Source organism: Rhincodon typus, chromosome 3, assembly GCF_021869965.1.
Source record: "Rhincodon typus isolate 14 chromosome 3, sRhiTyp1.1, whole genome shotgun sequence".
Taxonomy (NCBI): Eukaryota; Metazoa; Chordata; class Chondrichthyes; order Orectolobiformes; family Rhincodontidae; genus Rhincodon; species Rhincodon typus.
In genome coordinates, this window is record NC_063334.1 from 105,677,086 (window position 1) to 105,688,637 (window position 11,552).

At 39.1% G+C, this 11,552-nt stretch overlaps 1 protein-coding gene across 1 annotated transcript in view; it reads left to right on the plus strand.

Annotated features, from left to right (window-relative positions):
- Positions 1–11,552, plus strand: part of acsl1a (acyl-CoA synthetase long chain family member 1a) — a 119,127-nt gene that overhangs the window by 56,247 nt on the left and 51,328 nt on the right. Inside the window, exons 7-11 of the mRNA XM_048620461.1 lie at positions 175–353; positions 2,517–2,549; positions 8,394–8,445; positions 8,797–8,870; positions 10,013–10,090. Of these exons, the coding sequence (XP_048476418.1) occupies positions 175–353; positions 2,517–2,549; positions 8,394–8,445; positions 8,797–8,870; positions 10,013–10,090 (416 nt within the window). The remainder of the gene's footprint in view (positions 1–174; positions 354–2,516; positions 2,550–8,393; positions 8,446–8,796; positions 8,871–10,012; positions 10,091–11,552) is intronic.

Here is an 11,552-nt window from a genome sequence, read left to right on the forward strand (position 1 = left end):
TGGCTGATTGAAATTAGATGTCACACAGAGGCATCTCTCAGGACATAGGGCCTATAAATGCATTTCTGTAATGAACACATTCCTTAACTTCACAAAGAATCACAGCTTTATTGACATTTCATCTTACCCTTGTACTTAAATAAGAAATTAACCGGATACCCCTTTTATTCTTAGCGGATATTGCAGTTGTATTCTGTGACACACCAGCCAGAGCAGAAGCTGTATTATACAGTGTGGAAAGTAAGCAAACACCAGACATTAAGATCATCATTATCATGGATCCTTTTGGAACTGAGCTGAAGCAAAGAGGAATTCAGAGTGGAGTTGAAGTTGTATCCTTGAAGACAATAGAGGTGAGGTGCCAAGAGCAAACCAGAATTCATATGTTCTGGCTGTCTTTTATAAGAGGCATACAATGATCTAATTTATTGCAGCATAGATATTAAGGGTAAATTCACCCAGCCTCTTAATTTCATGTAACCTTATATGAGCTCAGAATTTCAAATAATGAATTACAATACCAACAAGTATTCATGTGAAAACCTGTAATTTGGTAAAACAAATAAAACGGTTCAGAGGAGTATTATAGACTCACATAAGGATTACAGCATAGAGTGGGGCATTTGAATTTGCAGCTATGTATAAGGTGAATTTAGCTGGTCCCATGCCTTACATGACAGGTACACATGCAGGTCTCCTTTATGTGTCCCTAAGCATTCTCACCCCCACTGTTTTTAAAATATTTGTTCATGGAATGTGGGTATCACTGACTGCCAGCATTTATTGTCCGTCCCTAATGATCCAGACGGCAAATTAAGAGTAAACCACATAGCTGTAGGTGTTTTGTCATCTGTAGGCCAGACTGTGTAAGGATAACAGATTTCCTTCCCTGAAGGATATTAGTAAACCACATGGGTTTTTACAGCAATTGATAGTGACTACATGATCGTCATTCGGCTAGTTTTTAATTCCAGACATTTTTAAAAATAAGTTTAAAGTTCACCATCTACTGTGTATTCAAATCTACCACAGGGGATTATGTTAAATTCTAGGAGCCATAGGATTAAGGTGGGGGGAAGTTTAAAGGAGCTGTGCAAGGCAAGTTTTTTAACCGGTAAGTGGTAGGTGCCTGGAGTGCGCTGCCAGGGGACGTCGTAGAAATAGAATCGATAACAATGTTTAAGAGGCATTTAGATATGCACATGAACAGGCAGGCAGTAGAGGGATACAGAGCATGTGCAGGCAGATGGGATTAGTTTGGAATGGCTTCACGGTTGGCACAGACATGGTGGGCTGAAGGGCCTGTTCCTGTGCTGTACTGTTCTATGTTCCAAGTCCCTAAAACATTAACCTGCGGCTCCAGATTAGTAGTCTATTGATATTCCCATAACGCCACTGCTTCCCCCTCTCTTTTTACTTTCTATAAGCTACACTCAAAGACATCAGAGCAAATGACCAATAGCTTGGCCAAAGGAGTAAGTTTTCAGGAGCATCTTGAGGGGACAGTTCCAGAACCTGGGGCCTGGGCAGCTGCTGGCACATCTTACAGTGATGGTGGGGGGGTGGGGGATTAAAATTGAGATTATTGAAAGGGCAGAATTAGTAGAGGGTAGGTGACATGGAGAGATGTAGGACTGGAGAAAATTGCAGAGATTGGGAAAGGTGACTCCAAGGTTAGATTTGGAAACAAGCATAAGCATTATAATATCTCGGCATTGTTTAAATGAGAGGCGTTAGAGGTCAGCGCACACTTAAGTGATGGATGATCACACTTAGTATGAGTTAAACACAGCTGGTAGAGATTAAGAGCACTTCAAGTTTTCAAAGGGCAGAACATAGGAGGTCAATGAATTATGCATTGGAATAGTTAAGTCTAGAGGTAACAAACGTATGATTGAGAATTTCAGCACCAGATTAGCTGAGACGGTGGAGTTGAGCGATGCAAAGGAGCTGAACTTGAACAGTCTTCATCATGGCACAGATATGAAATTAGAATCTCAGCCTGTGATTAAATTGGTTGCGGACAGTCTGAATCACAGAGTCATAGAGTCACACAGCATGGAAAACAAACAATTTTTTTTTGTCTTTATTCATTCATGGGATGAGGGCGCCACTGACCAGGCAGCATTTATTGCCCATCCCTAATTGCCCAGAGGGCAGTTAAGAGTCAACCACAGTATTGCAATCATTATTTCTCTGATTACTCAATGAAGGTAGGTGAATATCACTATTGTGTAAAGGAAATATCTCTCAAAAGTTATTGTGTAATGAGGGTTTTCATTTCTGACTTCTGATAAATATGCAAACAGTAGATCTACTATTGGCTAATGTAAGAAGGATGAAATTAGTGGCTTGTTTACAAATGAAAGTGCTGGATCTGGGTCCAGAGGCAAATTTGTGCTTTTTATATAACAAATATATGGAATATAAATCTGATCTGTTAAATTTCCATGATTTGCATGCCAGAAATTAATTCGTAACTTTGAATTTATTGTTTGTTTTTATATTTCTCCCAGTTTGCTGGAAGAGACCAGAAATGGAAACCAAAAGTAAGTAAATTTTATTTATATCCATTGTTCAGGATTAACGCATGAGCTGCTAATCACTGGACAGTATTTCTGTAGTTTTAAAAATATGTGTATCCACTTTCCCAAATACTCAACCCTGGGGTTTTGAATATGTAATTTTACATTTGTTTCTTTTTATTCACCCATGGGATGTGTGCGTCACTGGCAAGACAAGTATTTGTTGCTCATCTCTAATTATCATTCTAGAAGATGATGGTGTTAAAATTATGAGGTTTATAACATTGTTGTATTTTTGGACTATCTTTAAATTTGGTGTAAAATAAAGGAGTTCAAGTGACTTGTCCTGACTTCTGTCTTGACAAAAATCCTGGCTTTGATTGTCAGAGATTAATGTCAGCTCAGATTGTTTTACTGAGAAGAAGATGCAAGGTTTATGTTTGGAAACAATGGCAGCAGCATGTGCGTTAACAATGGACACACCAGTTAGATCCAAGATGGCGGCAGACTAGCACTGCTGAACCAGAGCTCGTCAGGTCTGTCCATTTCTTTTCTTCCTTGTTCTCTTTTTGTTTTTTTTTGTTTATTCTTACCTTCCGTCCTTGGGCAGCATCGCCGATGTCTGGGGCGAAGCCAGCATGGGCTGCAGCCTCATTGCGGACTCCCAACTCTCGGGAGCTGTGAGGTGAATCCGGGGCAGACTCCCGACCTTGAGGTGAAGCCAGTGTGAATTCCCAGCCTTGAGAGCCTCCAGGTAAAGTCTGGCATGGACAGAAGGCGAAACCCCAGTGCGGGCTGGAGTCAAGGCCCTGGCGCGGGCTGGAGGCAAGGCCTGGCGCGGACACATCTGCTCTGTCTTCTCTGCTTGGAAGGGCTGTAATTCTGAACTGTTTCTTTCTTTATTCTTCTAATTTATTCCTAAGATTTTGTAGCCAGACACCTTTTGGACCTGAGATGGTGTGAAGGTCTGTTGTGCTGAACTTTTTAATTTTTTATTTGTCTAATTTATTCCTGAGAATCTGTACCTAAGTACCTTTGTACCTAAGGTGGTGCCGTAAGCGGTGACTTTGTAAACTTTTCACTGTACTCATGTGACTATGTGTGACAATAAATGTAATTTTAATTCTAGGAGTCTTCAAAACTCTAGAACAGTGGTGATAATGTTGGCTTGTAAGTAATTGAATTGATTTGAATCATTTATTCTCACATGTATTCAATGTAAAAATACAGTGAAAAGTGTGTACCTTCGCCGTGCATACATGGAGCCATTCACATTAACTTAGAATACGAAAAAAAGACTTAAGAGAGTCCAACTTTCTTTTCCACTGCCGCAGTCCCACTCATGACTTTCCAGCCCTCGCCATGCTGCTGCCAGCGTCCTGCTGTGGGCTGCCTCACTGGCCCACTCTCGCCGGCCAACTCTTCATCCACCGCCGTCGCTCTGGCCTACGCTTGATCTGTCGTCGCTGCAGGACACAACCCGCACATTCAGCTCCTGCCATGTGGTTCCCGGTTACGACCCAGCTCCTTCCTGACTCCTTAGGTAAGTAGTTAAAAGGGGTGGGGGGGATAGAAGAAGGGAGAAAAGAAAGAACAAAGAAAGAAGAAGAAAGAGAACTGGCAAACAGAGCGGAGCTCTGAAGTGGAGCAACTCACCCTGCCACCATCTTGCTGGAAGCTTTAAATTGTCGATTCAGTTCAAAAAGAAGGGGCTGGGCTCTTGAGAATAATTGATCAGCGTCTCTACCTGGATCAAGGCCCATGTTATTGATGTTGCCATGGAAACTGGCTTTGAAGGATCAATTAATGTTGTAAACTCACAGACAAAGTCAATCCACCAGGATCTGGCAGCCTGAGAGCAGCAAGAAGCTGTGGTTCATTGTGCAGGAATGCATGGAGCTTGCATTTGGAAAGACCAAATTTGCAAGGAGTTAAAATGGGACTGGAAGATTGCCTACTGTAACCTACGTGGTGTAGTCATCAGGAACACTTGCACTGTGACAGACAATTCAAGAATAAAGAGTTTTGAGTCTGGTGAAGGGAAAGATCAAAACTAAATCTTCAGGAACTATGAATGATTTTGGACCAATTTTGGGAGAATTGAATAACTGGACTGTATAATATGTATCTCATGGGTTTTTTTCTGATGTTGTGTGAAATGTTCTGTTCTGTACTTTCAAATATAAGTTTCCTACAAAAATTTAAAGTTATCAGGTTCCACAGGGATTGTAACAATGGTGAGTCACCTAGTTTAACCATTGTATGCCATGTGGCTTACGAACATCCATGGTGCTTTTGAGGAGGGAGTTCCACAAGTTTTACTCCAATGGCAGTGAAGTCATCAGCTCAGACAGCCAGCAAACAGAAGGGATGAACTGAAGATTTAAGAGCCGTACAAGGACAACTTGTGTGACAATCCTTGACAAGGATAGAACAGTCCAGTGAATGGTAAAAGCATTTCAGAATGGTAGGAGATATATGTGAACAGCAGAGTTAGCAACTCCCTGGAGAAGGAGAATTAGTAACTCCAGAGCAGATATCACTGCCGCCCCAAAGTGATGGGCTGTGGGAGCAAGCTCAAACCTGACAGCTGTGTTATGCAAACAGATGTCGGAGGCTGCGAGAGTAAGCTTAAAATCCCCAGTAGGCCAGGGAAATCTTTAAAATAGCATGGTAATCCAGGCTAGAAAAATGAGAAAACAAATTACTTACACTCGGGTTGAGTGTTGTCGCCTAGTGAGCAGGTCCCAAGATCCCAAGAAATGGAGGTAAAGGGCCATGACAGAAACACAACCCAAGGTTGCAGATGTGAGATGTCATGAAGCCTGTAACTAAAGTGCTAATGTTAGGCAGCTTCAAATCCTAAACAGACCTGCTTTAATATTCAGGCTGCAGAAAAGATCCTTCAGAAGAGCGATGATAAAGCCAGGAATCATTTAAACCGTGTGGTTTGGACATGGTTATTGAGTAAAGCATTGGTTGAAGTTGGAATTGTTTATTAAAGCCATGAACAGTGAGATTCAAACAGTGAATATGCAAAAAATGAAATCATCTATTTTCCCATCTATAAAGGGTGGGAATGGTCCGTTTTAGCTGTAAATCACAGGGAAACACTTCTCTGCGACATCAAAGCACAGCAGAACTGCAATTACTCTACAATAACAGTCTTCTAGATAACAAAATATATAATTATATTAGGAAGACATGGCATTGGAAATACTACTTCCAGGAAGGCTCAGTTTCAGTGATGAGCCAAATAGAACACAGTTCTGGAGAAAATAGTTTCTGAGGTAAATAACTTCCAAATTGGATATGAAATCAGATGAAATCACATACACTTCTCTATGCAACTGGGAGTATTGTTGATGAGTTTATAGCTCATCAAAAGGTTTAAGAAGCAACATCTGCTTTTGAACAGATCCTGAAAGCCTTTGACAATCACTTCAACCTACTTCTTCAAAGAGCAAGATGCAATAGAAAAATTTATCATCCAAGGAAATTCATTGATGATTTCATTCATGATTTCTACAGATTAGTGTTGAATTCCGACTGTGGTGACTTCAACTCAGAATTCATAGCAGATAGAATTGCTATGTCTTTGTCAGATTTGCTACAGTTCAAGGAAGCCGACGCTAGAGAGAGCCGTTAAGATGGTGAGTAGGTAGAAGTCCAGAAGCAATATGGATCAACAAGGGAGAAGATCAACAATATCACAAGAGATCAGTAGAATCCATTCAGTTCTTAAGATACAAAACCACAAACGATGTGTGAGAAACTAATGCAGTGATTAGGACAGGCACCAGACACTAAAAGTTCTTGTCAGTGCTGTGGAGCAGAGAAACCTCACAGGCACAGGAAATACCTAGCTATTAAAAGTGCATGCTTCGTCTGTCATGCAAAATATGGCTTTCAGAAAATATGCAAAAGTGGAACACCGTTTCAGAAGAACAAGAAATCAAATAGCTAGAACAGTCTACAACAGAAAGAAAATCTAAAGTTTTTATGGGAAAATAGATGATCTAAACTTTGTGTGTTCACAAGCTGAAAGTTTTGTCAATAAAAATCTCGCAAATTTCAAGTTAAGCACTAGTGCGAGTGTTACTATATTGTTAGATAATGAGCCATAATTAAGAAGTCACGGTCTACAGCTAAGAACAATGCAACTACATAGTTCAGGAGGCACAGCATTTAAGATTAATGGTATGTTGCAAGCAATTCTCTAATACAGTGGACTCCAAATAGTAGAAACCCTATATGCATTTCACAAACAAGAATTCTTGCTCTTGAGTAGGAAGTTGTGTTTTGACCTCAATCATCTTCAAATGCTGGAAGGGTTGAACCACATAAGATTAAGGAACAACTTGTCAAGAAACAACCAGTGTAAATGACAGAGGTAGAAGATTTCATAAGGCTGCCTAGACTCATGGCAGAACCTAAACAAGAATCAGAATCCATTAGGATTAGTTGTGTTGGCGTAAGAAATCTGTCTCATACTGCCAACAGTATTAGCACAAATATTTTCCACTGCTATCAACACTGAAGAACACTCAGACTGCAAGAGCCAGTAAAGTTTACAAGGAGAAACAAAGAAAAGTCAGTGAATATCTTACGCCACTTGAATCAATTGACAAATCTATATCTGATGTAACTCTGAGTGCAACACAGTTTGGTGGAACAAGTAACTATGACAGGTTTAATTCTCATGCTAGATGCTCAGGGGACTCAGAAGAGGCAAGTTCAAGCAAAATATTACCTTCCCAGGAAGAATCCTGGGATCACGTAAAGCCAGAAGCTAACTTAAAACAGCAGAACTGAACAAATGAACACATTGGAATCACCAATAATATAATCACTGAGAGTGAATGAGAGAATCCAAATTAATCAACATGTTGAAGTAAAACGTTTACATAGTTCAACACAAACCTGCAGATGGGTTCAGAGTTAAAATCTGCTGACACAGATTGAAGATGTGATGTATAAGACTCCATGAAAGTTCACTGACAAGGGACAACCATTGTCCAATCATTCAAGATACTGCAAAGATAAAATTGCCTATTTCAGCAGGTAAGTAAATTGGTCATAGTCCACAGTCTCTACTGCTAACTCAGGGCAGGAGAACTTATTGGAGGGTCCTGGAGCAGAGGAATTGCCCACCAGAAGTTCAAACTGTCCAGCCAGTTCTCATGAAGTCCTTGCACTGGGACTTCCAAGGAAGTATTTTTGACCCCACTTAATATCTAGAGGGATGCAGCTTCGGTCCAACATTTCATTCAAAGGATGGCACCTCCAACAATGTAATTTTCCTTCATTACTGCACTGAAGGAGCAACCTTTATTGTGTTCCTGGATGGTAAAAAGTAAAGTTGCCAGAGAAACAAATGGTGGTGAGTTTAATCTGAGGGTCACCACACCTCAGGTGAGGGATGAGATTGAGAAGGCAGGACCTTCATGGAAATTTCAGCCAGTGCAGGATTTGAACTCCCCCTGTTGGTGTCAGTCTGCATCACAAGTCAGCAGTTGAGGTAACTGAGCTAGCTGACACTCCGTCTTGGATGGATGGTCTAATGCAGTAAAAAGAATATTACTTTTGTAGCAAACTGACACCCGGTGCTTTGAATATCTTAATTTTCTCCTACTTATAAATGTGGGTGTTTTGCCTCTGTTTTGACATAGGCACTGCGGGTTTCTGCACCACGTTTACTGCAGTAGTTTAAGAAGGTGGACCACCTTCTCTAATGCATCTAGGTCCTCAATCACTGGCTTTTTTGTCCTGAATGCCTACGAGCCATTAAAGAATGAAAGAAACATGAGACTAGAGACTTTCTTCAAGACATCTTTTAATATAACCTGTTGTTTTCTGACTTTGCAGCCACCACGACCTGGTGACTTGGCTGTTATTTGTTTCACAAGTGGAACCACAGGCAAGTAGTACTGGAATTGATGAGTCATGTTCTGCTTTTTCTGAGTGGATATTCGCAGTTTCCAAGGTCAATATGCTGTTTCCATTGGCAACAAAAGTCATAAAGCTGTATTCCGAATTAAACAGTTACAGAAGTCCCAGTTATTTTTCATGCTTCACCCAAATTAGTTTTGTGCTGAAAAATACATAAAAACTATTCTGCATTTTGTAGTTTATTGTGTTATATCCACTCAATGCCTCATCTCTTAAAATAATTGAAAGATATATATCCTATTTCATTATATTTGGGTCCGATTCTAACAGTGGCCTGATGTTAATTTTATAAGTTAATGGATCATTGTTCCCCTTCCAGGAAATCCTAAAGGAGCAATGCTGACGCATAGAAACATCATATCTAATTTCTCTGCATTTGTGCAAGTCACAGAGGTAAACAGCAGGTGCTATCATCATGCCTTGTATTTCAAAATAGCATCTGTATTTTGCGTTTTTTATGTTTTGCAAGTGTCATGTAAGTTGATTTGATGGGTATGATATTTTCCAAGTGAGCATGAACAATAATTAATATGAAATATTTTAGGTGAAAATAATTTTACATTGAATTTCGAAAGTGCCTTGTTGATTGATTGTTGTCACATGTACAGAGATACAGTGAAATTTTACCTTTATTTACTTGGCATTTCAAATGGTAAATTTGATATGCCTTGGATCTTACTCAGTCTCCTGTGGCATTAAATGTTTAATGAGTTGCTTGTTTTATAGAGTGCTCTTTTTCAAGCGAGTTGCATTGATTGTAGAGAGGTCAAAGCTGGTATTGCAAGAACTGCTATAGAGTGTCTATAAACATCACTGCGCAATTCTGATGAAAGTGATTCAAACATGGAGAACTTTTGATGAAACTATTTCTACTGGTCAATGAATTGGGCATAATTATACAATCACTAGCAAAAGATTGATTGCAAAGTTAGAATAAATTATTGTAATTGTGTTGTTGCCACATGGCATGTCAAATCAAAAGCAGAGCCTATAGCAGTTTCTAAAGGAAAATAATTAAATATTTAGAAATACATGGCAAATGAGATGAAGCGGTACTTTTAGATATCACAGCTGTGATGAACTGGACACCCTTTTTCTGTGCTGCAGAATTCTCTGGTTCTAAGTATATATTGAAAAGTTTGTGTGATGTAAACAATAAGCAGTAGTTTATGCATGTATAAGAGGTCAGTTTTTTGCATTAATATTCTGAGGTAATTAGTCAATGGTACTCTTAAGTTTTAATGATTCAACAATATGACTAAGAAGAGAGAACTTCAGAAGTAAGTTTTCAAGATTTCCTTTTTCCTGTGCTTTGATTTTTACTTTCAACTCAAACATGGATGCACCTATCTTATCCTGTCTTCTTTCCTTTCACTTCATTATCTGTCATCCTCCATAATCTTGCAGAATGTGAATGTCCCAACTCCAGATGATACTCTAATATCTTTCCTGCCTCTGGGTCATATGTTTGAAAGATTGGTGGAGGTAGGTCTCTTTAATTAACTCGAGCTGAGTTGTGTGTTGTGTCTTTACAGGGACAATGGGTGGCATCACCCTCTGACATACATATTTCCTATTTACCACTTGCACACATGTTTGAACGTTTGGTGCAGGTAAGATACAAAACTTCAGAAACCTAAGCTGTATTTCATAATATAGAATAGTTATTTACGAGAGGTGGTGGTGTAGTGGCAATGTCAGTGTTCTAATAATCCAAAGACCCAGGCTAATATTGATAATGAGATTGGCACAAACATTTTCCTCTGCTCACCATTGGTGGGTTTGAATCTCATCATGGCAAAACTTTGAATACAAGAAAAGAAACTGGATTTTTTTAAATCAAAACTAATCTCATAGTGACCATTATCGGTTATCATAAAAAACAATTTATTTCCCTAATGTTCCTTAGGGAAGGAAATCTATCCTTACCTGGTCTGGTCTGCATGTGACTCCAGACACACAACATGGTTGACTGTTAACTGCCCTCTGAAATGGTGTAGTAAATCACCCAGTTCAAGGACACCTAGGGATGAGAAATAATGCCACACACATTTCCCATACAAGAATAGAAACATAGTTAAGAAAGTAAGTGCTCAGTTCGCTCCAGCAGTTGGTAATATTTGTATAGCATGAGTTTGTAGCGACAGAATATGTCCAAACTTTAACTTTGCAGCATTTTAAATCTGTGACCATAGTCACAGGCCAGTAAATTCCACCTTTTAGGTCTGTACAGTAGTTTAATTAATGGTACATTTAATATAGCACCTCAAATATGTGGCTCCAATGAATTCCTTGTCAAAGATTAGTAAAGGTATAATGTAGAGAAATAAATGTTCATAATTGAAATATTTTTTGCATGAGTTTCATATAATATTTAATAGACGTTTTGATATCCTCACAGAAAATGGGCATATTTGCTTCAAAAATATATTTTGTTTGGTGAGCCGTTCCACTTCCATATCTAGCAGCTGTTGAGAGGATCTGTGCATGTTTGGTTTTAATAGAAAAACTTGGAGGGAATCATTAGGGATTTAAACAATTATGGATTAGACCATAGGACCATAAAATATAGGATCAGAATTAGGCAATTCGGCCCATTGAGTCTGCTCCACTATTCGGCCCATCCAGTCTGCTCCATTTGATCATGCTTGATCTGTTTCTCAAAGCCATTCTCCTGCCCTCTCCCCTTAACCTTTAAACTCCTTGGTATTTGCATTATCACAAAGGTTTAATACATTCTCAGTAAAGAATTTTCAATAGTTTGAATGTACATAAAAATGAATTTTCAATAAATGATTGTCCATTATCTGCCTCGATAAATTGACAGTAAGTTTGCACTACCATTTGTTTTATCGATTTGGCCAAGATTATTTATTAGATTAAATGTGATTAAAGATGGATGAAGTTTACCGTGGTTGACTTAGAACTTAATACGATAGAACTTAGTAGTAACTACGAATTCTAAAAAGGAATTTAAAATAAACTTCTTTACACAAAGAATGGTGAGAATATGGAACTCTCTACCACAGGGACTGATTGAAGCAAATAGTACAGGGGAAAACTAGGGATGGGGGA